Source organism: Scyliorhinus canicula, chromosome 3 (genome assembly GCF_902713615.1).
Source record: "Scyliorhinus canicula chromosome 3, sScyCan1.1, whole genome shotgun sequence".
Lineage (NCBI taxonomy): Eukaryota > Metazoa > Chordata > Chondrichthyes > Carcharhiniformes > Scyliorhinidae > Scyliorhinus > Scyliorhinus canicula.
Window position 1 is genome coordinate 271,462,514 of NC_052148.1, and position 26,963 is coordinate 271,489,476.

The 26,963-nt window shown below is 49.5% G+C and overlaps 1 protein-coding gene across 4 annotated transcripts in view; it reads right to left on the bottom strand.

Annotated features, from left to right (window-relative positions):
• Window positions 1–24,652, bottom strand: part of arhgef38 (Rho guanine nucleotide exchange factor (GEF) 38) — a 130,232-nt gene extending 105,580 nt beyond the window's left edge. For 3 of the 4 annotated variants that reach the window (XM_038792814.1, XM_038792815.1, XM_038792813.1), the window contains exon 1: window positions 24,372–24,651. In XM_038792814.1, the coding sequence (XP_038648742.1) occupies window positions 24,372–24,579 (208 nt within the window). In that variant the 5' untranslated portion in view covers window positions 24,580–24,651. Of the gene's footprint in view, window positions 1–24,371 lie in introns of all 4 variants that reach the window. The other variant, XM_038792816.1, reaches the window with a different exon arrangement.
• Between the last annotated feature and the right edge of the window lie 2,311 nt (window positions 24,653–26,963).

Below are 26,963 nucleotides of genomic sequence, written 5' to 3' on the forward strand. Positions count from 1 at the left end.
GCGGGAGGCGGATAGAGAGATTGTTCAGATTGAGGACCGAGAGGATATGTTGTTGTCCGATCCGGAGGAGGTGAATGGTTCGAGACTTTTTATGAGCAATTATCGGTCGGAACCCCCAAAAGGTGGCGGCGGGCTGGCGGAGTTTTTGCGGAGTCTGGAATTCCCCATGGCGGTTCGGGAGGAGTTGGAGGCCCCGGTTTGTTTGGAGGAGATCCAGGGAGGGATGAAGCAGTCGCAATCAGGCAAGGCTTCTGGGCCAGCTGGGTTCTCTGTGGCGCTCTTCTGTTTTATATCAAATTTTAAATTCCCAATTTTTTTTTCCCGATTAAGGGGCAATTTCCCGTGGGAAAGGGATGGAAGATAGGGGCGAGCGTTATTCAAGGGGGCCCGCACATCGCACGCACACACATGTTCTGGTCGTGCCCCAGGCTGGTGGGGTTTTGGGGGGTCCTCTTTTGACACCATGTGGGTGATGCTGAATGTGGGGGTGCAACCCTTCCCTCTGGTGGTGATTTGTAGTGTCTCTGATGTGCCGGAACTGCGGATGGGAGCAGGGGTGGATGTCCTGGTCTTCCCATCGTTGGTGACATGGAGACGTACCGTATTGGGCTGGAGGATGGCAAAGGTTTCAACGAGGCTGTGGGGGGGGGGGTCTTGATGGAGCTTGTGAGACTCGAGAAGCTCAAATACACCTTGAGAGGGTCGATTGAGGGGTTCTAGCGAAGATGGAGACCGTTTTTTTGTGTACTTTAAAGAATTGGTCACCGCTGGAGTATAAAGGGTTTGTTTGTTTGTTTGTTTATAGATGGGGTAGTCCGGGTGGGGTGGGGGGGAATGGTGTGAGAGTAAAGTGTTTGTTTATGGAATTTTCTTAAAAATGTTTGTCTTGGGTTCACATCTTTTATATTCTTTTGTGTGAAATGTTAAAAATTTAATAAAAATAATTTCCAACGAAAAACATTTGTTTCAAAATTCCTGGGATGCGGGTACCACTGGTCAGACCAGCATTTTCTCGCCATCCCTAAATAACCCGGAGAAGGTGGCGGACAGCCGCCTTCTTGAACCCGCTGCAGTCCGTGTGATGTAGGTACACCCACCGTGCTGTTAGGGAGGACGTTCCAGAATTTTGACCCAGCGATAATGAAGGAAAACGATATAAGATGTTGTACGGCACGGCAAACGTTATTGCTGGTTTCAAAAAAAAAATCGAACGATGAACTATCTTCTCAGCAGCGCCTCCCCCTGCCTAACACCCCCCCCCCCCCCCCACCCCCACCCCCCCCCCCCCCCCCCCCCCCCCCCCCCCCCCCCCCGCTTGCACAATGCAGCCTATTTATGCAAAGCAAGGTCTCACTAACACCAGCAAAAGAAAGTAACCGGTTATTTTGGTGTTGTTTGTTATATTCTGGGCAATCAGTTGAAGGATGGAGCTGGAGGTAATCTTCACACACATAAGGGGTTGGTTTAGCGCAGTGGGCTAAATAGCTGGCTTGTAAAGCAGAACAAGACCAGCAGCGCGGGTTCAATTCCCGTACCGGCCTCCCCGAACAGGCACTGGAATGTGGCGACTAGGGGCTTTTCACAGTGACTTCATTTGAAGCCTACTTGTGACAATAAGCAATTTTCATTTCATTTCACACTCTATGAGCTTTTATTTGCAAGGATCCACATTATAAACATCATCTCCTAACCCAACGAACACAGTTTCAGTTTGTCCCTATAGAGAGGGGCACAGTTGAATCTCCAATTACCTGAATGCAAACAATTATTAATTACTCGACAGGTAACAGTATTGGGCGGATTTTATCTGCTGGATATTTTTGCCGATATATGGGCAGCACGGTGGCCTAGTGGTTAGCACAACCGCCTCACGGCGCTGAGGTCCCAGGTTCGATCCCGGCTCTGGGTCACTGTCCGTGTGGAGTTTGCACATTCTCCCCGTGTCTGCGTGAGTTTCGCCCCCACAACCCAAAAAAAAATGTGCAGAGTAGGTGGATTGGCCAAGCTAAATTGCCCCTTAATAGAAAAAATAATTGGGTAATCTAAATTTATTTTAAAAAAACAACAACAAAAAACAAAAAAAAATAAAAATTTTTGCTGATATATTTATTTTTGTATTCACCTTAAAAAAAAAAGAACACTTCTGTACCGAAGTGTCAACCCAGGTTGTACGCTGAATTCTGAGTTTCAGACTCAGAGGGGAGACAGCGTGCACTGAACCTTAATCAAGAATGAGTGGAGGAAGTGAGAATTTTACTCCCATCAGTCTGAGAGGGAGGGTAATACAGATCCCAGAGACGGATAGTGTGTAAATACCCTGCACCATTCCAGTTTCACCAAATACCAACATAGTCCTTCTTTTTCAAGGTTGTTTGAAAGCATTACCCAGTGGGGAGGAAGATTAAACATAGAACATAAAGTGCAGAAGGAGGCCATTCGGCCCATCGAGTCTGCACAACCCTCACTTCCACCCTATCCCCATAACCCAATAACCCCTTCTAACCTTTTTTTGGTCCGTAAGGGCAATTTAGCATGGCCAATCCACCTAACCTGCATGTGTTTGGACTGTGGGAGGAAACCGGAGCACCCGGAGGAAACCCACGCACACACGGGGAGAACGTGCAGACTCCACACAGACAGTGACCCAAGCGGGGAATCAAACCTGGGACCCTGGCGCTGTGAGGCCGCAGTGCTGTCCCCTAAAGTTTACCTGTTTGCAAATGCTCCCTGGCTGATCCACATACAGCTAATTTTCCATTTCTAAAGTGCTTGTGTGAGCTCTCTGTTCTTTACTGGATAACCATCTTTAACCAATTCTCTAGGAATTTTACATACCACCATTTGCTCATAAGAAGGCAGAATATGTAAACACTTATTTTCAAGAATGTCTTGTTCTGTGGTTCTGCTGGGAATGAAGGGTATGGTTAACAAATACATGCAAATAATTCTGCACACAAAATACTGGGTTACATCCTGATCATTGACTCACAGTAAACAAGGAGGTAACAAAACCAGTAGGGAACAGTTGAAAGTGACAGAACATTCCACTCCTGAGGGACGATTCCCAGTTTCCAGCACAGTCGCATCCAAAGTGAGCCCTGGTCAGACACTGGGCTACAAAGTTAAATCCCCAGATCTCCGACCCATGCTCCCATCGAGCATTGCTCCCCATTGGCAGCTTCAGAGTCAGGAGGTAGCCTCAGAGTGCAAATGCATATTTTATGTTTAACTTGTTTTCCTTCGGGTGAGGAGGAATTTGCAACAAGTTTTCTGGAAGTTTTTTTTTAAACGCTAGAACTCGAACAGTAAAGCAAGAGAAAAGTGAATATGGGAAATGGAATATACGACAGATAAACTGATCCCATCGGATTTTCACTTTGCGTTTGACAACTCTTGTCAGCTCATTGTTCGAGGACAGACTTGTATTCATATAGCGCTTTGCACAACCTCAGGGTATAATATAATCCCTATTTGCAGCACAAGTAGGCTTACATTAACACTGCAATGAAGTTACTGTAAAAAGCCCCTAGTCACCACATTCCGGCGCCTGTTCGGGTACACAGAGGGAGAATTCAGAATATCCAATTCACCCAACAGCATGTCTTCCGGGACTTGTGAGAGGAAACCGGAGCACCCGGAGGAAACCCACTCAGACACGGGGAGAACGTGCAGACGCCGCACAGACAGTGACCCAAGCCGGGAATCGAACCAGGGACCCTGGTGCTGTGAAGCAACAGTGCTAACCGCTTTGTTACCGGGATGTTCTTGTGATTTGTAACTGGTGAAATTCTGTTTTCTTGATGTGTAGTCACTTAGGTTAGGGAAATGTGGCAGGCAACGTATGCACAGCAGGATCCCACAGATAGCTGATCCAAAAATAGCCAGAGTTTCCCTTTGTGATGCAGGTTGATGCATAAATATTGATCCTAAGATCAACAACTGGTTTCCTGATTAATAAATAGCATACAGGTTACAGCTGCCACTGCAAAGAGCACAATAATTTAATGAAGAATATTCAACCTACTGGAGGACACAGCCTCATTACGGAGATCACTTTGCAATAAAATAGTCTAAATTGTTACTGATGGATCAGTCAGGAATAAAGAATATTTCAACTTGTGCTTACATGGCTTGATACTGTGCAGTACAGAGGCAGTGCTGCACTGCTGGACGTGCTGTCTTTCACCTGAGGTATTAAAACAGGCTTTGACAAAGAGTCATCCAGATACAAAGCGTCCAGCAGGGGGCGGTGCGAATCCCACTCCGCTGCCGGCTGCCGTATTCACTAGCGCCGAGTGGGGTTTACGCCACGCTGGTCGGGGGCTGTTGGCAGCGGCCCCCCCCCCGGCAATTCTCCGGGCCCCAATGGGCCGAGCGGCCGTCCATTTTTGGCCAGTCCCGCCGGGTTGGGTTAGACATGGTTCCACACGGCGGGACCTGGCAGGTAAGTCAGCCGGGGCAGTCCTCGGGGGGTCGCGCGGAGGATCCGACCCCGGGGGGCCCCCAAAGAGGCCTGGCCCGCAATCGGGGCCCACCGATCTGCGAGGGGGTCTGTACCGTGAGGGCACTCCTTCCTTCCGCCCAGGCCCCTGTAGGGCTCCGCCATGGAGAAGACACCCCCTCGCTGGAGCAGAGAAGATTGAGGGACAACCTGATCGAGGTGGACAGGATTATGAGGAGTATGGACAGGGTGGATAGGGAGCGGCAGTTTCCCTTGGTTGATGGATCAGGGGATGAAACAGGGGCTGTTTAGCTCACTGGGCTAAATCGCTGGCTTTGAAAGCAGACCAAGGCAAGCCAGCAGCACAGTTCGATTCCTGTACCAGCCTCCCCGAACAGGTGCTGGAATGTGGCGACTAGGGGCTTTTCACAGTAACTTCATTTGAAGCCTACTCGTGACAATAAGCGATTTTCATTTCAGTCACAAGGGGGCACAGGTTCAAGGGGGGAGGGGATTTGAGGAAAAACCTTTTTACCCAGAGGGTGGTGAGGGTCTGGAACGCACTGCCTGGGAGGGTGGTAGAGGTGGGATGCCTCACATCCTTTAAAAAGTACCTGGATGAGCAGTTGGCACGGCATAACATTCAAGGCTATGGGCCAAGTGCTGGCAAATGGGATTAGGTGGGCAGGACAGGTGTTTCTCATGCATCGGTGCAGACTCGATGGGCCGAAGGGCCTGTTCTGTGCAGTATTATTCTGTGATACTCTCCAATTGTCTTTTAAATTATTTTAAATAGTGTTGTACCACTAGTTTTTATGATATTAGTGATTTATAAACATATCCAACCACAAACCTTATTTAATATGTACTTCCGAGCACTTGAATATGCCCACATTCCAGTACAATGTAGGCGGAACAGCCAGGGGCTGTTTAGCTCACAGGGCTAAATCGCTGGCTTTGAAAGCAGATTAAGCAGGCCAGCAGCACAGTTCAATTCCCGTACCAGCCTCCCCGAACAGGCGCCGGAATGTGGCGACTAGGGGCTTTTCACAGTAACTTCATTTGAAGCCTACTCGTGTCAATAAGTCATTTTCATTTCGCAACATTCCAATGTGGAAGAAAATGAACGGACCACACCTCAGTGAAAATTAAAGGAGTTCATTCCGTGCTATTGTTCATGACAACAAAGGCTTCAAGGAAATACCTAACCGTTTACCAAGTCAGCTCTGTACAGCAGGAAGCCAGAGCAATCGGAAAGAGAGACAATACAATTAGTTTTAATGACCATCTTTGCATCTAAAGTACTTTTTCATTACTCCAAGACATCCAAGGCATTGAAATGTTTACATCTACAAGAAGCACTGTAACTTCACAGTAACTTTATTGCAGTGTTAATGGAAGCCTACTTGTGACACTAAAGATTATTATGCAGCTTGTCCGCAAGCAATCCCGCCAAGCACCTTCCAAGATCAGTGACCTGCACCATCTCTAATAATAATAATAATAATCTTTATTGGTGCCACATTAACAGTGCAATGAAGTTACTGTGAAAAGCCCCTAGTTGCCACATTCCGGCGCCTGTTCGGGTGCACTGAGGGAGGATTCAGAACATCCACTTGACCTAACAAGCACGTCTTTGGGATTTGTGGGAGGAAACCGGAGCACCCGGAGGAAACCCACGCAGAAACGGGGAGAACGTGCAGACTCCGCACAGACAGCGACCCAAGCCGGGAATCGAACCGGGGACCCTGGCGCTGTGGAGCAGCAGTGCTAACCACTGTGCCACCGTGGCTGGTGTTAACTACTGGCTCAGTGGGCAGCACACTCGCCATTGAATCAGAGATTCTGGGTTCAAGTTCCACTTGATAGTCTGTCACTTCAGCCCAGTACTGACTGACAATGTCAGAAGTGCTGTACTGTCAGTGAAAGGTTAAGTTAAGGCCGGGGCTGGTCTACGGCCCACCTGCCTAAGGGTTTGACTGCTGGAGAGGGGGTGCTGCGGGGAAGGAGGTTAAATCCAGCAGGTGGCCTGCCCACTGCTTACCTCCTCTCCCCTGTCCCCGGCACAATTATACCAGCGACAGAGCTGGTGTTGGGAAGTTTACCCTTCCAGTGCACCAATTGTAGCGATTGAGGGACCCTCTTCAAGATGTAAGCCAAACCCCCCCCCCCCCCCCCCCCTCCCCAGCCCTACCCACTCCAGGCTGCCTTCCCGCTATGGCCTCTCTAACCCTGGCTCACACACCCCTTGCCAAGCCCTCAAACACTTACGACGTCCTGACCATCGCAGCTCACCTTCTCATCACTGCGTGCAGTACTGGCAGTGGCCACCACTCTTGCTGACCTCTGATTGGCTGGCAGCTCTTTAAGGCAGGACTTTCTGTCCCTGTGGAGCATAACTCCCATCTGCAGTCTCGACACCGCCGGGCTGTTGTTCTTTCCATGGGCGGGCTCCCCCCCCCCCCTTCTACCTTTCAGCCTGTTGGGGTGGGGCGGTGGTGGGGGGTGCATGCCATATAATTCAACCCCCCCCCATCCTAAAGTGGAAGTAAAATAACCTCACGGTAGAAATTCAGACAGCTGTGAAGTTATACCTTGCTCCTAGCCAATATTAAATCAACAAAACAGAAACAAATGATCTGCCCATGATCACATTGTTACTTGTGGGATCTTGCTGTTCTGAAACTGGTGTTGTCTTTTCTACGACAGTATTTATACTTCAAACAGTAATTTGTTGTCTTTGAAGTTTTTTGGGATGTCACGTAGTTCTGATAGAATCCCTACAGTGCAGGTGGAGGCCATTTGGCCCTTCGAGCCTGCACCGGCCCTTGGAATGCCCTCGCCTCCACCATAATTAATTATACATCAATCTTTCCATTGGAAGGACACGGGCAGCAGGTGCACGGGAGCACCAACGACATCTCTTCCAAGGCGCACGCCATCCTGACTTGGAAATATATGGGCCACCCCTTCACTGTCGCTGGGTCAAAATCCTGGAACTCCCTCCCTAACAGCACTGTGGGTGTACCTACACCACATGGACTGTAGTGGTTCGAGAAGGCTGCTCACCACCACACCTTCTCATGGACAATTAGTTATGGGCAATAACTTTTGGCCTGGCCATCGACAGCACACCCCACAACTAAAAACTCACTGTAGTCATACAGGTAAATACCACAGCCAAATTGTGCTCAGAAAGGTCGCAAAGCAGCAAGGAGATAAAAAAAACCCAGTGGACTTCTTAGTGATGTGGTTTGTGGTGGCTTTAGGCAGCAATGTTGGCGAGGACAACTCTTTTATTCTTTTTATACGTTGCCATGGCAGCTTTTACATACTTCCGAGAGGGTTAATGGTGATGGATTAGATGGCAGCACGGTGGCGCAGTGGGTTAGCACTGCTGCCTCATGGCGCTGAGGTCCCAGGTTCAATCCCGGCTCTGGGACCTCACTGTCCATGTGGAGTTTGCACATTCTCCCCGTGTTTGCGTGTTCGCCCCCATCACCCAAAGATGTGCAGGCTAGGTAGATTGGTCTTGCTAAATTGCCCCTTAATTGGAAAAAATGAATTGAGTACTCTAAATTTATTTAAAAAAAGAAAATGCATTTATGCATTAGAAAATAGACTCCCTGAATCAGCCGTGATAAATCATTGGATTTGGGGGGGGTTTAAACAACAATAACACACCTTTATATAATGTGTTTAACAAAGTAAAACCTCCCATGGTACACCGCAGGAGTGTCATCAGAGGAAGCTTTATTTCGTAAGGAGAGGCAGAGCATGTTCTGAGCCAAGATAATCTGATATTCTCACCCCTGATTGCTACCCAGTAATCCCTTGCTGATAATCAGCATGTTTAGACACCATTTTCCAGTTGTGCACTCATTACCTGCTCAGTACCTTGGGGCAGGAGGCAAAGGCAACACGGGATTAACGAAAAGCACTCCTGCTGAACAGTGATTAAAGCCTCCTGTTTTATCGAGGTTATTGTACAAGCAATATTCGCACGGTGGCAAACACAATTCAGGACTACATTTAAAATCTTCACTGCGCTCTACGGGCTATTTCCAGGGTCGCACGCCCAGACAAACATTTGCTGCTGCTGGAAGATCATCAATTTGGTGAAAGACGCTCTATGGTCTGACCAAAACTTTTTTTTTAATTTAGAGTACCCAATTCATTTTTTCCAATTCAGGGGCAATTTAGCGTGGCCAATCCACCTACCCTGCACGTCTTTGGGTGATGGGGGCGAAACCCACGCAGACACGGGGAGAGTGCGCAAACTCCACACGGACAGTGACCCAGAGCCAGGATCGAATCTGGGGCCTCGGCGCTGTGAGGCAGCAGTGCTAACCACTGTGCCACCGTGCTGCCCTTGGTCTGACCGAAACTTGTTGGTCTTCCAGCGCAAAGAATTGTCCCTGACTGAATGTTGCACATTTCCAAGCCCAGGACTAGGAGCTGAGGGATGCACTAAAGCTTGGGCTAGCTGCTGCAGAGGCCCGATGGGCAAAGTCGCTGCCTTAGATCTTTCAGCCTCAATGAACTGAGGGGAGGGGATTTGTATAGAAGCCCCTCGGGCTGTGTGAATCTACGTAGTGAAGATTACATGTATCACAATTGTATTGAAACACCTCAGAGTGTAACTCGATCTATGCAGACACGGGGAGAATGTGCAAACTCCACAGGGACAGTGACCCAGGGCCGGGATTGAACCTGGTACATATCTTTGCACCCTCCATTCCGAAATATCTGCAATGTTTCTTTTGACTGTATTGAAGCACCTCAGAGAGAAACGTGATGCATGTAGAAACCCTAAATGTTACTGTACTTTGTGTGAGGGCCACTTTGAAATGCTTGCAATGTTATTCCAGATATTTTATGAATCAAGGGTGACACGGTGGCACAGTGGTTAGCACTGTTGTCTCACAGCTCCAGGGACCCGGGTTCAATTCCGGCTTCAGGTGACTGCCTGTGGGGAGTTTGCACTTCCTCCCCGTGCCTGCGTGGGTTTCCTCCGGGTGCTCCGGTTTCCTCCCACAAGTCCAAAGATGTGGATTGGCCATGCTAAATTGCCCCTTAGTGTCCAAAAGGGTAGGTGAGGTTGCTGGGCTATGGGGATAGGGTGGAGGTGTGGTCTTAAGTGGAGTGCTCTATCCAAGCCTGGTACAGACTCAATGGGCCGAATGGTCTCCTTCAGTGCTAACCACTGTGTGGCCGCCCATAAAAGATGAGGGCAGTTGTTATCTGATCATTATCACAATGTGATATGTGGGATCTTGCTGTGCACGGCCTTCCCTAAATGACAACAGTGTCTGCATTTCACAAATGCGTCCTTGGCGATGAAACGCTTTCAGACGTCCTGAGGTTGTTAAAGGCACTATATAAATGCAAATCTATCTTCTCACTGTGTAGGTAAAATGGGCGTAAGCTCCTTCATCGGAGAAGCAGTCAATGTTGAACTGCCGCTCAATGCCCAATGATCTTTGTGGATTTCCTTCCTTCCTGCCTTTCCCAACCTTCTGACTAAGGCCGGGTGAGATCCCAGCATGCCACCTGTCATCGCAGTCCAGCTCCATCAGGGTGAAGGGCACGCCAGGGTTTACAGCACTAACTGTCCTAAACCAGGAAACCTAAAGGTCCCATGGAAAATGGCAGGCCAGGGCGAAGATAAGTGGATAAGGTTGGAGGGGTGGGAGGAATTGGAGGTCACAGGGGAATTGGAGGTCGGGGGTTCAGAGGTTGGACCTCAGGTGGAGTTCGGATGTCGGATCTCTTTGGGGTGGGGCTGGACCTTTGGGGGAGGGGGTGTCGGGTCAGACCTACCGGGAGGGGTTGGGTGTTGAGTTGGGTCAGGGGTGTTGGGCGTGGTCAGGTCAATTCAGGCTGAGCTGGGGAGGTCGGGATGGAGGATTTGTGGATCCAGTGAGGGACGGGCGGTTACTGTGGGGGTTGGTTAGGAGTTTCACGGGTGTAAAGAATATCTCATTGGGGGGGGGGGGGGGGGGGGGGGGGGGGGTTGATTTGAGTATTTACAAAACTTACCTAGAAGACGTTTACATTCTTTAAAGCTTTTCTGAGTGACTACTGGTATAACCCTGTCGTAACCACCCGAAACGTACCATTTAAATTACATTTTCAATTGTTCCTTGTGTAAGGCAATTGCCCAGAGGAAGTTTGCGATTTTGGGCAATAACAGTGCAAACCCTTATCTGGGTGTTTCAGGAGGGGCTCCCGAGAGCAAAATCAGAGGCTTGGGAGCTCGAGAAAGTTTGATTGTAATCACACCTCTCATAACTGAGCAATTCTAATGAAATTGTCTAGGGCCTGAATTAATGTTTGGGTTGTCTCAGGAGCTTTCAACACTGCTGGAGGTTACAGTTAGTAACCCAGTAACCAGAATTTAGAAGAATGAGAGGTGATATAATTAATAACTCTTCAGGGGACACAGTGGCATAGTGGTGTTGTCACTGGACAGGGACCCAGGGTAATGCTCTGCGGGCCTGGGTTCGAATCCCAACACGGCAGATGTTGGAATTTGACTTCAATAATAGTCAATTCAATAATTCGCAATGTAAATACATAGACACAGGCATTGGGTGAAGCCTATGGAGTGTAGTATCACTCAGTAGAGAAGATATGTGATGAGATCAGTTCAGTCCATAAGAGGGTCGTTTAGGAGCCTGCTAACAGCGGGGAAGAAGCTGTTTTCGAGTCTGTTCGTGCGTGTTCTCAGACTTCTGTATCTCCTGCCCGATGGAAGAAGTTGGAAGAGTGAGTAAGCTGGGTGGGAGGGGTCTTCGATTATGCTGCCCGCTTTCCCCAGGCAGTGGGAGGTGTAGACAGTCAATGGATGGGAGGCGGGTTCCTGTGATGGAAGGTAATAGTAGGTGGATTGGCCATGCTAAATTGGCCCTTAATTGGGGAAAAAAAATTGGGTACTCTAAATTTAAAAAGAAAATGTCACAGTAAGGTGGATTGGCCATGTTTAAAAATTGCCCCTTCGTGTCCAGGGATACGCAGGTCAGATGGGGTTACAGATATAAGTAAGGCAGTGGGCCGAGGTAGGGTGCTATTTTCAGAGGTTCGGTGCAGACTTGATGGGCCGAATGGCCTCCTTCTGCTCTGGAGGGCTTCTATAATTCTACGTGACTTCAGACCCACAGCAATGTGGTTGACACTTAACTACCCCCTCAAAGGCAATTAGGGATAGGCAATAAATGCTTGCACAGCCCTGACGCCCATGTCCCATAAAATAATTTTTTAAAGTTTAATATTCTTTGAGGGGCGTGACAGTGTAGATATTGAGAGGCTGTTTTCCCTCAGCCGGAGAGTCTAGAACTAGGTAGATCAAATCAGGGCAGGATCTACTCAGTTAATGGTAGGGAGTTGGGGAGAGTTACAGAACAAAGATCTCGGGGTACAGGTTCATAGCTCCTTGAAGGTGGAGTGGCAGGTGGACAGGGTGGTGAAGAAGGCATTCAGCAGGCTGGGTTTTATTGGTCAGAATATTAAATACAGGAGTTGGGACATTTTGTTGAAGTTGTACAAGACATTAGTAAGACCACACATGGAATCCTGTGTCCAGTTCTGCTCACCCGATTATAGGAAGGATATTGTTAAACTAGAAAGAGTGCAGAAGAGATTTACGAGGATGCTACTGGGACTTGATGGTCTGAGTTATAAGGAGAGGCTGGATAGGCTGGGAATTTTTTCCCTGGAGAGTAGGAGGCTTAGGGGTGATCTTAGAGAGGTTATAAAATAATGAGGGGCATTGATAAGGTAGATAGTCAGCATCTTTTCCCAAAGGTAGAGGAGTCTAGAACTAGAGGGCAGAGGTTTAAGGTGAGAGGGGAGAGATATGAGAGACCAGGGGGGAAATTTCTTCACACAGAGGGTGGTGAGCATCTGGAATGAGCTGCCAGAGGCAGTGGTAGAGGCGGGTACGATTTTGTCTTTCAAAAAGCAGTTGGACAGTTACATGGGCAGGGTGAGGGATATGGGACAAACGCGGGCAAGTGGGACTGGCTCAGTGATAGAAACTGGGAGGCATGGACAAGCTGGGCCGAAGGGCCTGTTTCCAGGCTGTAAACATCTGTGACTCTATGAGGTGCCAAAATCCCAGGATATGTGGTGGCCCATTTAGAACTGAGATGAGGAGAAATGTCTTCACTCAGAAAGCTGTGAATCTTTGGAATTCTCGATCCCATAGGGCTCTGGATGCTCACTGAGTTGATCCCAGGCTGAGATTGACTGTTGTTTAGGTGAATGAAGGGATGTGGTCATAGATTGGGGAAGTGCAGCTGAAGCAGAAAATCAGCCATGATCCTACTAAATGGTGCAGAAGGCTTGAGGGTCCCTCTGGCCTGATCCTTACGTTTTTCGGTTGTCCCCCCTTTGACAGACATGTTTTACAAATGTGCTATTGAGAGCTATTGGCCTGAGACTTTCAGTTAGCTTTATTTACCCGCCTAATCTGCTACACCTCACCAATCCATCGGGCTGTTGTTAAAGCTTTCTAGCCTAGTTATTTAATCCCTTTACCTTGTGTTTAATAGACTGCTTTGCTTTCCAACCGGTTACCGCGACTGGGGATGACTTTTATTGGTGCTAATAAGGGAAACATAATTGAAAATCCTTTCCAGCTCATTTGACTCACAAAGGGTCCAGTGCTGATAAATTGAGAATATGTTACTGTCAATGGACGTCCAACTAAAATAATTAGAAAAAGGAAACCCTTCTGTAGGAAAGGAGATCTTTAATGAATGGCTGTTTACTGACAGGATTATCCCACACGCTGTGTGTTTCCGCAAGGGAGAAAATGTGTTTCTGGAGTAGTGGGGATAATTTATTCCGAAACCAGTTACTGGACTTCAGTTTCAATTGAATTAACAATAACAAAAGCAAATTGTATTCACATTTACATTGTCTTTAATTTAGGAAAACGTAGTTATACAACGACCTAAAGTTATATAGTGCCTCATAGTTATACTAAATGCTCCAAGAAGCTTCACTTTTTAAATCTAAATTTAGAGTACCCAATTATTATTTTTCCAATTAAGCAGCAATTTAGAGCGGCCAATCCACCTACCCTGCACATCTTTGGGTTGTGGGGGTGAAACCCACGCAGACACGGGGAGAATGTGCAAACTCCACACGGACAGTGACCCAGGGCCGGGATCGAACCTGGGACCTCAAGGCCATCGGCAGCTCTGCTGACCACTGTGCCACCGTGCCGTACACCCCCCCTCCTCAAGATGCTTCTTAGGAGAACTATCAAACAGACTTGGACACGAAACTACATGAGGAGTTATTAGGACAGATGTCCAAAGCTTGATATTCCCAGCAATAGGGTAACGCCAAGTTAGACTATAAGACATAGGAGCAGAATTAGGCCACTCGGCCCATCGAGTCTGCTCCGCCATTCAATAATGGCTGATATTTTCTCACCCCCATTCTCCTGCCTTCTCCCCATCTCCCCTGATCCCCTTATTAATCAAGAACCTATCTATCTCTGTCTTAAAGACACTCAGTGATTTGGCCTCCACAGCCTTCTGCGGCAAAGAGTTCCACAGATTCACCAGCCTCTGGCTGAAGAAATTCCTCCCCATCTCAGTTTTAAAGGATTGTCCCTTTAGTCTGAGATTGTGTCTTTGGGTTCTAGTTTTTCCTACAAGTGGAAACATCCTCTCCACATCCACTCTATCCAGGCCTCACTGTATCCGGTAAGTTTCAATAAGATCCCCCCTCATCCTTCTAAACTGCTCGGCCCAGGACCGCAAGGAACTTCAGAGAGTCGTGAATACCGCCCAATCCATCACATGAACCTGCCTCCCATCCATTGATTCCATCTACACCTCCCGCTGCCTGGGGAAAGCAGGCAGCATAATCAAGGATCCCTCCCACCCGGCTTACTCACTTTTCCAACTTCTTCCATCGGGCAGGAGATACAGAAGTCTGAGAACACGCACGAACAGACTCAAAAACAGCTTCTTCCCCACTGTCACCAGACTCCTAAATGACCCTCTTATTGACTGACCTCATTAACACTACACCCTGTATGCTTCATCCGATGCCAATGCTTATGTAGTTACATTGTATATCTTGTGTGGCCCTATTATGTATTCTCATGTATTTTCTTGAATTTTGTTTAATTCCCTTTTCTTCCATGCACTGAATGATCTGTTGAGCTGCTTGCAGAAAAATACTTTTCACTGTACCTCGGTACACGTGACAATAAACAAATCCAATCTAACAAGTACAGACCCAGAGTCCTCAACCGTTCCTCATACGACAAGCTCTTCATTCCAGGGATTATTCTTGTGAACCTCCTCTGGACCCTTTCCAAGGCCAGCTGATCCTTCCTTAGATACGGGCCGTGTTTAATGCGGGAGGAGAGGGAGCCTTTGTGTTTGAAGACAATGTCCTCGTCTCTCACTGAGGAGACTGTAGGCTGCATCCAAACGGTCTACTTCATTAAAGACAGATCTTGGCCAGACAACCAACAATGAAGGAGACAAAGAAAGTGCCACTTTGTTGAATAATGAGGCTCGATAATGACAATGACTCAGTCTGTGGTGTGAACCATTCATCTCTTTCTTTGGGTTGGGCTGATAACAATATGATTAGCACAGGAACATTATCCAGGAACAAGTATAAACCATACATGACTCATTGCAGTTGCAAGAAGACAGTTTGTTTGAGTTAAAAGCTACTTCTGGTCCACTGTTTAAACACTGAATGTATAGGACAGGAGCCATGACAAAAGTCATCATCTTGCACTATCGAAATAAGTTAAATTGCAAGTTCATCAAGAGTTTTGGAAAACTTAACTGTGCATCTCCCTCAATTTCCTCATGAAAACCAAATAATCATGGACATTGTCATGACGTTTCCAGTCTGATTCACTGTTCCAATAGTTTGATCGTCTTCAGACACAGGTCAATACAGGGAATGTCGTACTCTATTATTCTCCAGTGACGATGATTCTCCGCTCCTGAGGCAAAGCGTCGATGCAAACGGAGAATCTGTGGTGTTTCACAGCGGGAACATCTGCGTGAAACCCCCACCGATTCTACTACCGGTGAGGGGCTAGCACCGGCGCGGTGTGAAACACCCGCAGAACGTGCGGAAAACGGTTGGAGAATCACCTGGTCCGTGCTGCACATGCACAGGGCTGACAAGCTGCAGCTGCGCGCACGCCTACACCCCCAAAGACACACCGATCGCGCCCAAAAAGTTGGCGTTGGCTGTGCCGGACCATGTAACCGTCCACCCCAACCCCACAGCCCACCTCCTGGCCACCCCCCACCAATCCCCCCAGCCCTGGCAGACACCCCCCCCCCCCCGGCCATTGCCGTGGATCTCAGGCAAGTGAGGCCCTTCAACTCTCACCCCGCAGCCACCACGCCAGGCTCACGACCGCTGAGACTACATGTGGCCTGTGCCGTTGGTAACTCGGCCCATCGGAGGCTGAGCATCGTGGGTGGGCTGGCTAATGTCAGTCCAACAGGATTGCGACAGTGCGCGATGTGAGTCTCAATGTCGGCGATTTGGGGGGGGGCGGAGCATCGTGGCATCAAATCGCCGCCTGCCGGGATTTTGCCGTCGGGAGCCATTCTCCGCCCGATCGTTGTTGCTGATTTTGGCGTCGGGGAGAATCCCACCCCACATCTTTGCTTTTTAAAAAAATTTAGAGTAACCAATTATTTTTTTTCCAATTAAGGGCCAATTTAGCATGGCCAATCCACCTACCCTGCACATCTTTGGGTTGTGGAGTGAAACCCACGCAGACACGGGGAGAATGTGCAAACTCCACACGGACAGTGACCCAGAGCCGGGATTGAACCTGGGACCTCAGCACCATGAGGCAGCAGTGCATCATCGTGCTGCCCTAACCTTCCATAAACCCAAGCTTATTCAAACCTCTGCCCCGTCCATCCTAACCTGCACCTACAACAGCTCCCTGTCCAGAAATGCCTCCATTTTAAAATTCACATCCTTGTCTTCAAATCCCTCCACAGTTTTCCCTGTCCGTTTCTCTATAACCTGCATCCTCCGAGATCCCTGCTCTCCTCCAATTCTGACCGGGTGCACATCCCCGTTTTCCATCGCTCCACCAATGACGTACATCCCTTCAGTTGTCTGGGCCCTATTAGGAAATCTGAAGTTCTTGTGCTAAACCTCTCCACGTCTGTGATGTCCTTGAAGCTCAGGGTAGCGACCCGCGGGTGGGTCACGGGGCATGTGTCAGGAGGGTCATGGAGCGATTGGTTGTGGCGCTCCCAGTAACGGGAAGGAGTCCCCAGTGGCCGCGACTGGTTGGTTAGGTTGCCAGCCCGGGCAGTCCCTGATTGGTTGTGGCGTTTGAGGGGATGGGGCGGCGCAAGACTAGGCTGTGCGCTGGTCACCTCGTGCGGACGGGGTGGGGGGGGGACAGGAGCTGACGGGGATCCATGTGGGCGCACGATGCTAACAGAGGGGGGCCCCAGCTTGGAGCTCCGCTCTGGTGCTCGCCCTCTGCGTGTTGCTCGGCACGTTCCCCCGCCACCGGTTGGCAGCAAGGGTCAAGCTGTTCAACGGCCGACAGAACGTCCGCTTGCACTCCCACAGCAGGAAGTGGTGGTCGGGAAGTGGTCAGCAGTCTGTGACTGGGGTGGACGCAGCTACTGGACAGTGAGAGGGAAGCCGGGCCAGCTTTATCAGCCAGGAATAGCGATCACACAAGGCCATCAATACAGCTGGCACAGGCCAACACTGAAAGAAAGCCACACAGTCACCACTGTGTGTCACCACTCTCTGGACACCAGGAGGTAAGTGCCTGTGGTAAGAATGGAGAAGGACATGACTTGGATATTTGGATAGTGCAATGCAGTGGAACCAGTAAGAAATAGTGTGGCACTGTGTGTGCTGGACAATTTACTTCATCCAGTCTAAAGTCATAGTTTGTAAAGTAAAAACAAGATTGTACTTTTTACTATGCTTGTTCAAATTACTGAAGAAATGGGTGTATATTTAAAATAAAGTTTGTGTGTAAATGTAAGGATGCACATGTTCAACTGAAAGTCATAAACTTGGCAAAATAAGGGCCGGGATTCTCCGACCCGGTGCCGGATTCCCCATTCTCCGACGCCGTTTTTCAGGTGCTTGCGTGATCGCCCGCCACGCCGGTCAGGGGCCGTTGACAGCGCCACCCCCCCCCCCCCCCCCCAGCCGAATCTCCGGGCCCCGATGGGACGAGTGGCCGACGAGTTTGAGCGAGTGCCGCCGGCATGGATTACTCATCTCCCACATGGCGGGACCTGGAGGGTGAGTGTGCGGGGGGCCATCCAGGTGGAGGTGGGGATGGGGGGATACGACCCCAGCGGGGCCCCACGGTGGCCTGGCCCGTGATCGGTGCCTAGCGATCGGCGGGCGGGCTGGTTCGGTGGGGGCTTACTTTACTCTGTGCCGGGACCCTATAGGGCCCTGGCATATTGCCCGGGGGCCAGCGCAGAGAAGGGAACCCCCGCGCATGCACAGAAATGCGCCGGCCGTTCCATGCATGCGCGAACTCGCAAGGGCCGTTCTGCGCATGCGCGAACTCGCACGGGCCGTTCCGCTCCGGCTGGAGCTGCGGGGACCATTCCGGCGGCAACGTAGCCCCCTAGAAAGTGGAGAATTCCTCATTTTCGATGGGCTTTCACGCTGGCGTGGGGACATAACCCCATTATTAGAGAATCCCGCCCAAGGTATTGGAAATAGATTTTTAAAGTCAAAAAAAGAATGGCGACCGCAGGACAGCACGGTGGCACAGTGGTTAGCATTGCTGCCTATGGCACTGAGGACCTGGGTTCAAATCCCGGCTCTGGGTCACTGTCTGTGTGGAGTTTACACATTCTCCCCGTGTCTGCGTGGGTTTCACCCCCACAACCCAAAGATGTGCCGGGTAGGCAGATTGACCTCGCTAAATTGCCCCTTAATTGGAAAAAAGAATTGGGTACTCAACATTTTTCAAAAAAGAATGGCGGCCATGACTGGCCTTTAAATATGAACAATGGAGTCTGACTGCCAGAGGCAGCATCAGAGAGAAGGTCAAGCGCCTGGCATGTATACTGATGCCACACGCCCTGTGCACCCGTGTTTTGACTGCAAAATCATGGAGGAGAGATTCCTCCATTTTGTAGCTGCCAGCAAGCAAGCAACAGGACTATGTGAAGAACTGACGATGGATCAGTTTGTAATAAGGAAGAGAGGGGCAGAGATCCAAACAGGGCAGGATCTCAGAACTGAATCTGCTGGAGAGAGCTGCTCAGGAGAGTCCACAACAGGACAAAGCAGTGCTGGTGTGAGCTGTTCAGGAGAGTCCACAGCAGGACAAAGCAGTGCTGGTGTGAGCTGCACAGGAGAGTCCACAACAGGACAAAGCAGTGCTGAGAGAGCTCCCTAGGAGAGTCCACAACAGGACAAAGCAGTGCTGGAGCGAGCTGCTAAGGAGAGTCCACAACAGGACAAAGCAGTGCTGAGAGAGCTCCCTAGGAGAGTCCACAACAGGACAAAGCAGTGCTGGTGTGAGCTGCTCAGAAGAGTCCACAACAGGACAAAGCAGTGCTGGAGAGAGCTGCACAGGAGAGTCCACAACAGGACAAAGCAGTGCTGGTGTGAGCTGCACAGGAGAGTCCACAACAGGACAAAGCAGTGATGGTGTGAGCTGCTGAGGAGAGTCCACAACAGGACAAAGCAGTGCTGGTGTGAGCTGCACAGGAGAGTCCACAACAGGACAAAGCAGTGCTGGAGAGAGCTGCACAGGAGAGTCCACAACAGGACAAAGCAGTGCTGGAGAGAGCTGCACAGGAGAGTCCACAACAGGACAAAGCAGTGCTGGAGAGAGCTGCACAGGAGAGTCCACAACAGGATAAAGCAGTGCTAGTGTGAGCTCCAGGGCCTCTGGTGAACAGCCCATTAAGAAGATGCTGAAATTGGGAACAAAACAGTATAGAGATGATTTATTGAGGTATGGCTTTATTGTGGCAATGCAAATCAGGATGCAAAACCCATGTGAATTGTATTCAGGGACGTTCTGGCAAATGAAAGTTTAAAGCCCTCAAATTTGAAGATTGAGCATGGCCAGTTTGAGGGCAAATCTTCTGATTTTTTGAAAGGATGCAGCGAGAACTTAAATTGTCAGCTGAAGTCCTCAGCAGGAATGTAGCATTTAATGACGAAGCAGGTAAATTTCCTGACGACCAAGCAGGCTCACCCTGTGGCATTAAAGGTGAGCAGTAATGGTGTGTTGTGAAGGTCGGCCAGCGTGGGTCGCTAACATCGGCCAGCGTGGGTCCCAAAGTTCCGCTGGTTGGTGAAAGCGGGAAAAAAAGTTTGAAAAACACTGCTTTAAGGCACTCCTTAAAGCTACCACTCTGATCAAACTTTTCGTCACTATCCACAATATTTCCCTATGTGGTTTGTTGCCAAAATCTGCTTGATAATCACTCCTGTGATGCACTTTGGGCTGTTTTACCACATTGGAGGCGGTATATGAATGCAGATTGTTACTGTGGTGTAGTCTATTTTGTTTCAGTTTCCAAGTTTTGCAAAGACACCATATCTTGTATTTTAATTCTGTTCTCCCAGCAAGGAATAGAGGGGCGTACAGGAATGTGCACCTGTCTAGTAAATTACAGATTACAATATGCAGTGTGTGAACAGCACTAGGAAGTGGATCAAATATAGGTCACCTTGACAAATAGATGCTGGTATTACTTTGGTTGAATTGTGGATTGATTCAATGTAGGATGATTTATTATTTTACCTGATGTGTTTTTTATAATAGTTCCCTGTGATTCTAAATGCAATTCTGCTCATTCATATTATTTAGAATAAAAAGTTACATTAAAATGTACTTCATTCTAAAACTTCAGCTTGCAAAAAAAAACAATGGTTTGAGCAACGTCAACATGGTAACTCCAGGGAAATTCCACTCGAGTATATTCTGACGAATGCGTACACTTCATTATCATAAAACGTCTGTACTGTCTGTCAAATCGTGAATTTTGCTGTTTCCTCGTAAGGTCTTTGGGCTTTGGAGAATGCTGAACTCACCTGTTCACCAGGAACTGTTAACACATTACATCACGTCTCCAGCTATGCACCTGTTGGCTCAGGTAGATCACATTGTGCTTATGATATGAGATGTAACTGAGCCAAGTCCCGGCTCTGATTACACAATGATTCATTCAGAGATGAGCTCATGTTTAACCCTCTCTTATACCGATCGGTAAGCCAGCTACAACTCACAGAATCACAGCTCTGCGTCCTTACAGAAATCCAGCTCACAACCACCTCGAAAACAACGAACAACGGATACAATGAATATTTAAAACTGAATCATAGAATTTACAGTGCAGAATGAGGTCATTCGGCCCATTGATTCTGCACCGAAGGGGGACCCTACTTAAGCCCACGCCTCCACCCCCTCCCCATCCCTGTAACCCAGTAACCCCACCTAACCTTTTGAACACTAAGGGGCAATTTAGCGCGGCCAATCCACCTAACCTGCACATCTTCGGACTGTGGGAGGAAACCGGAGCACCCGGAGGAAACCCACACAGGCACGGGGAGTGCAAACTCCAGCAGTCCCCCGAGGCTGGAATTGAACTCAGGGCCTACGGTTTAGGTAGAGCTGCTGTTGGATTGGATTAAGCACCTGACAGTCAGACAGGAGCGTACAGGGAGGTGTAAGCATTTCATTTGTTCTAATTTTCTAATTAAGGGGCAATTTAGCGTGTTCAATCCACCTACCCTGCACATCTTTGGGTTGTGGGGGCGAAACCCACACAAACACGGGGAGAATGTGCAAACTCCACACGGACAGTGACCCAGAGCCGGGATCGAACCTGGGACCTCGTGAGGCCGCAGTGCTAACCACTGCGCCACCGTGCTGCCAACTCAAAAGCAGTTCTGACAAAGGCTGCAAACCTGAATCATAGACCACTTTCCAAGTTTCAAGTAGATTTTAAGAGCTGATTTGTGGTTTTTAAAGCTCACGGTGAAGATTAAAAACAAATAAATTGCAGTAAATGTAAATACCGTCCGCCCATAAGCCATCCTCGTACACTCTAGGAAAGTTTCCACAGGCCCTTCAATTGCTGTGGATTCCTCTTTTACTAAATCTTTCCAATAATACAAATTAAAATCTGTATCTTTTTAAATAAAGAACTTCCATTCACATTCTACTTCATTTCATCTGGAAAACGTCATAACCAATGGCATCATTTTGAAACAAAGATAACCAGGGCCGCACAAATGCTCTCGATTAATGAGCAGGTGCTTGTTTTTGTAGGGCAGACAATTGGAAGAAAGCCTCGTTCTTCAGCAATGCTGGGGAAGCCCTGAGTTATCCTTTTTTTATTTTATAAATTTAGTGCACCCAATTCATTTTTTCCAATTAACAGGCAATTTAGCGTGGCCAATCCACCTACCCTGCACATCTTTGGGTTGTGGGGGCGAAACCCACGCAGACACAGGGAGAATGGGCAAACTCCACACGGACAGTGACCCAGAGCCGGGATCGAACCTGGGACTTCTGCACCGTGAGGCAGCAGTGCTAACCACTGCGCCACCGTCCTGCCTTGAGTCATCCTTTATTAAATAGGCAGGCTGCAGGTTCTCACTGGAACTGGGTCCAGCATGACAAACGACAACTTGTATTGATGTGACATCTTTAACGTAATAAAACACCTCAGGGTGCTTCACTGGAACATTGCAAGCCACAAAGCTAAGACACTTGACCAAACACTTTGAGGACCATCCTACAGGGCAAGAGAAAGTTAAGTTGTTGTTGACGAGAGGTTTAGGGAGGGAAATCCAGAGCTGAGGGCCCTGACAACTGAAGACGTGGTTGGCAATGGTGGAGCGATGGTAATTAGGGGTGTTCAAGTGGGCAGAATTGAAACAGCACAGATATCCCGGAGGGTTTCAGGCTCAGGAGGTTCCAGAGACAGGGGTAGGGGAGGTCAAAGCCCAATTTCTACTTGAAGATTGGAGGTTTTGAGGTTGAAGTGTTGTTGGACTGGGAACTAGCGTATGGACACGTGCACAAGCGGTGAAGGGGGAGCTGGACCTGGTGCAAGTTAGAATATTTCAAAGCTTGGATATTGCTGAAAAGAGAGACGTGTTACTGAAGCTTTTCGTTTTACACTCATCAAGACAATTGTAAAAATGCCAAATTTCAAATGATCACAACAATCTATGCTACAGCAGAAAAGGGCTGGAAATGGGTTGACATGTTGATTCTCATCGGCCGACGCAGTGCCATGGAGAAAACCATGGGGAACAATAGGCACCCGGGTAATTCAAAATGACGCAAGGCTTGGACATATTCCTTCTGTTTGCAGAGAATGGGTCCCTGTGACTGAATGTATTTTGATTCTACCGAGCGCTCCTGATGCATGTTAAGAGCGCAACTTATTATCTTAAATTAGTTATTAGTGTAGCTGTTAATGCACTCTGGATTGTTCAGTAAGTGTGGCCCAATCATGACTTTGCAAGTGCGGGTTAGTCTGTACTCTATCTAATGATTTCAACCTATTAATAACATCCATAGGAACAAGCTGTTTGATTCAATGAGCCAATCGCTGGTGCGTACGATTTGTGTACCTGGGATCACACTGGCAATGGGGTTCAAACTGATATTGCTCAGAGTTCCATAACCCCGTGCTACCCTCCATCTCACCCGACACCCATATCTCCCCCTGGGCAGAGCCCATCGGTCTGGCTTTGCAAACCACTCATTCACCTGGCAGTCTGTTGAGTTTCAGGTGAGTTTAATAAGTTGTGGGTGAGGAACTTGCATTATCCCAGTGTCTGGAATGGGTACACCTCCTCCCTCCCATCTAGTGTCCAACTCGAGACTTTTGCCTGCCACCAGCTGACCTTGCATCTCCAAAGGTGAAGAGTTACTGAACATTACGGAGGAACATTTCAGATGTCTTTGGTGACCCTGCCCTGAATCCACTCTCTTCCCTTCCCTCTCTCTTTATCTCCGTTCTCTCTCCCCTCTCCCCCTCTCTCCTATCCCCCTCTCCCTCGCCCTCTCCCTCCTCCCTCTCTCTCTATCTCCTTTCCCCCTCTCCTTTCCCCCCCCTCCCTCTCTCCTTTCCCCTTCTCTCTCTCCTCTCCTTTCCCCCCTCTCCCTCTCTCCTATCCCCCTTTCCCTCCTCCCTCTCTCTCTATCTCCTTTCCCCCTCTCCCTCTCTCCTTTCCCCTTTTCCCTCTCTCCTTTCCCCCCTCTCCCTCTCTCCTGTCCCCCTCTCCCTCTCTCCCTTCTCCCTCCTCCCTCTCTCTCTATCTCCTTTCTCCCCTCTCTCCCTCTCCCTCGCCCCCTTTCCCCCTCTCCCTCTCTTTCTATCTTTCCCCCTCTCCCACTCTCCTTTCCCCCTCTCCCACTCTCCTTTCCCCCTCTCCCTCTCTCATTCCCCCCCTCTCCCTCTCTCCTTTCCCCCTCTCCCTCTCTCATTCCCCCCTCTCCCTCTCTCCTTTCCCCCTCTCCCTCTCTCTCTATCTTTCCCCCTCTCCCTCTCTCTCTCCTTTCCCCCTCTCCCACTCTCCTTTCCCCCTCTCCCTCTCTCTCCCTCTCTCATTCCCCCCCTCTCCCTCTCTCCTCTCCCCCTCTCCCTCTCTCTCTATCTTTCCCCCTCTCCCTCTCTCTCTATCTTTCCCCCCTCTCACTCTCTCTCTATCTTTCCCCCTCTCCCTCTCTCCTTTCCCCCTCTCCCTCTCTCTCCCTCTCTCATTCCCCCCTCTCCCTCTCTCCTTTCCCCCTCTCCCTCTCTCTCTATCTTTCCCCCTCTCCCTCTCTCTCTATCTTTCCCCCTCTCACTCTCTCTCTATCTTTCCCCCTCTCCCTCTCTCCTTTCCCCCTCTCCCACTCTCCTTTCCCTCCTCTCCCTCTTACCTTTCAGTTTGTGGCTGTACTCTGTGCGATCAGACTGGCTCCTCCGCAGGGTGCTCCCTTTCTCCTCCTCGGTGCCTTCATCGATGATGGTGTCGGTGCGGCGCCGCTCCATGATGTACAGTCGGGGTTTGAAGAAGCCCAGGTTCCTCCGCTTGACATTGACATTGGCAGCGGGAGAGGCAGCGCAACCCGGCTCCCGGCTCTCCATCGCCCCGCTCTGCTGCTGCTGCTCTGACTGAGGCTGCAACTCCTCCCAGTCATCACACACACTCACACTGACTCACACTCACTGTCACACACTCACTGAGGCTGCAACTCCTCCCAGTCATCACACACACTCACACTGACTCACACTCACTGTCACACACTCACTGAGGCTGCAACTCCTCCCAGTCATCACACACACTCACACTGACTCACACTCACTGTCACACACTCACTGAGGCTGCAACTCCTCCCAGTCATCACACACACTCACACTGACTCACACTCACTGTCACACACTCACTGTGACTGAGGCTGCAACTCCTCCCAGTCATCACACACACTCACACTGACTCACACTCACTGTCACACACTCACTGTGACTGAGGCTGCAGCTCCTCCCAGTCATCACACACACTCACACTGACTCACACTCACTGTCACACACTCACTGTGACTGAGGCTGCAACTCCTCCCAGTCATCACACACACTCACACTGACTCACACTCACTGTCACACACTCACTGTGACTGAGGCTGCAACTCCTCCCAGTCATCACACACACTCACACTGACTCACACTCACTGTCACACACTCACTAAGGCTGCAGCCCGGGGACTCCTCCCAGTCATCACACACACTCACACTGACTCACACTCACTGTCACACACTCACTAAGGCTGCAGCCGGGGACTCCTCCCAGTCATCACACACACTCACACTGACTCACACTCACTGTCACACACTCACTGAGGCTGCAACTCCTCCCAGTCATCACACACACTCACACTGACTCACACTCACTGTCACACACTCACTGAGGCTGCAACTCCTCCCAGTCATCACACACACTCACACTGACTCACACTCACTGTCACACACTCACTGTGACTGAGGCTGCAACTCCTCCCAGTCATCACACACACTCACACTGACTCTCACTCACTGTCACACACTCACTGAGGCTGCAACTCCTCCCAGTCATCACACACACTCACACTGACTCACACTCACTGTCACACACTCACTGTGACTGAGGCTGCAACTCCTCCCAGTCATCACACACACTCACACTGACTCACACTCACTGTCACACACTCACTGTGACTGAGGCTGCAACTCCTCCCAGTCATCACACACACTCACACTGACTCACACTCACTGTCACACACTCACTCTGACTGAGGCTGCAACTCCTCCCAGTCATCACACACACTCACACTGACTCACACTCACTGTCACACACTCACTGAGGCTGCAACTCCTCCCAGTCATCACACACACTCACACTGACTCACACTCACTGTCACACACTCACTGAGGCTGCAACTCCTCCCAGTCATCACACACACTCACACTGACTCACACTCACTGTCACACACTCACTGTGACTGAGGCTGCAACTCCTCCCAGTCATCACACACACTCACACTGACTCACACTCACTGTCACACACTCACTGAGGCTGCAACTCCTCCCAGTCATCACACACACTCACACTGACTCACACTCACTGTCACACACTCACTGTGACTGAGGCTGCAACTCCACCCAGTCATCACACACACTCACACTGACTCACACTCACTGTCACACACTCACTGAGGCTGCAACTCCTCCCAGTCATCACACACACTCACACTGACTCACACTCACTGTCACACACTCACTGTGACTGAGGCTGCAACTCCTCCCAGTCATCACACACACTCACACTGACTCACACTCACTGTCACACACTCACTGTGACTGAGGCTGCAACTCCTCCCAGTCATCACACACACTCACACTGACTCACACTCACTGTCACACACTCACTAAGGCTGCAGCCCGGGGACTCCTCCCAGTCATCACACACACTCACACTGACTCACACTCACTGTCACACACTCACTGAGGCTGCAACTCCTCCCAGTCATCACACACACTCACACTGACTCACACTCACTGTCACACACTCACTGTGACTGAGGCTGCAACTCCTCCCAGTCATCACACACACTCACACTGACTCACACTCACTGTCACACACTCACTGAGGCTGCAACTCCTCCCAGTCATCACACACACTCACACTGACTCACACTCACTGTCACACACTCACTGTGACTGAGGCTGCAACTCCACCCAGTCATCACACACACTCACACTGACTCACACTCACTGTCACACACTCACTGAGGCTGCAACTCCTCCCAGTCATCACACACACTCACACTGACTCACACTCACTGTCACACACTCACTGTGACTGAGGCTGCAACTCCTCCCAGTCATCACACACACTCACACTGACTCACACTCACTGTCACACTCTCACTGTGACTGAGGCTGCAACTCCTCCCAGTCATCACACACACTCACACTGACTCACACTCACTGTCACA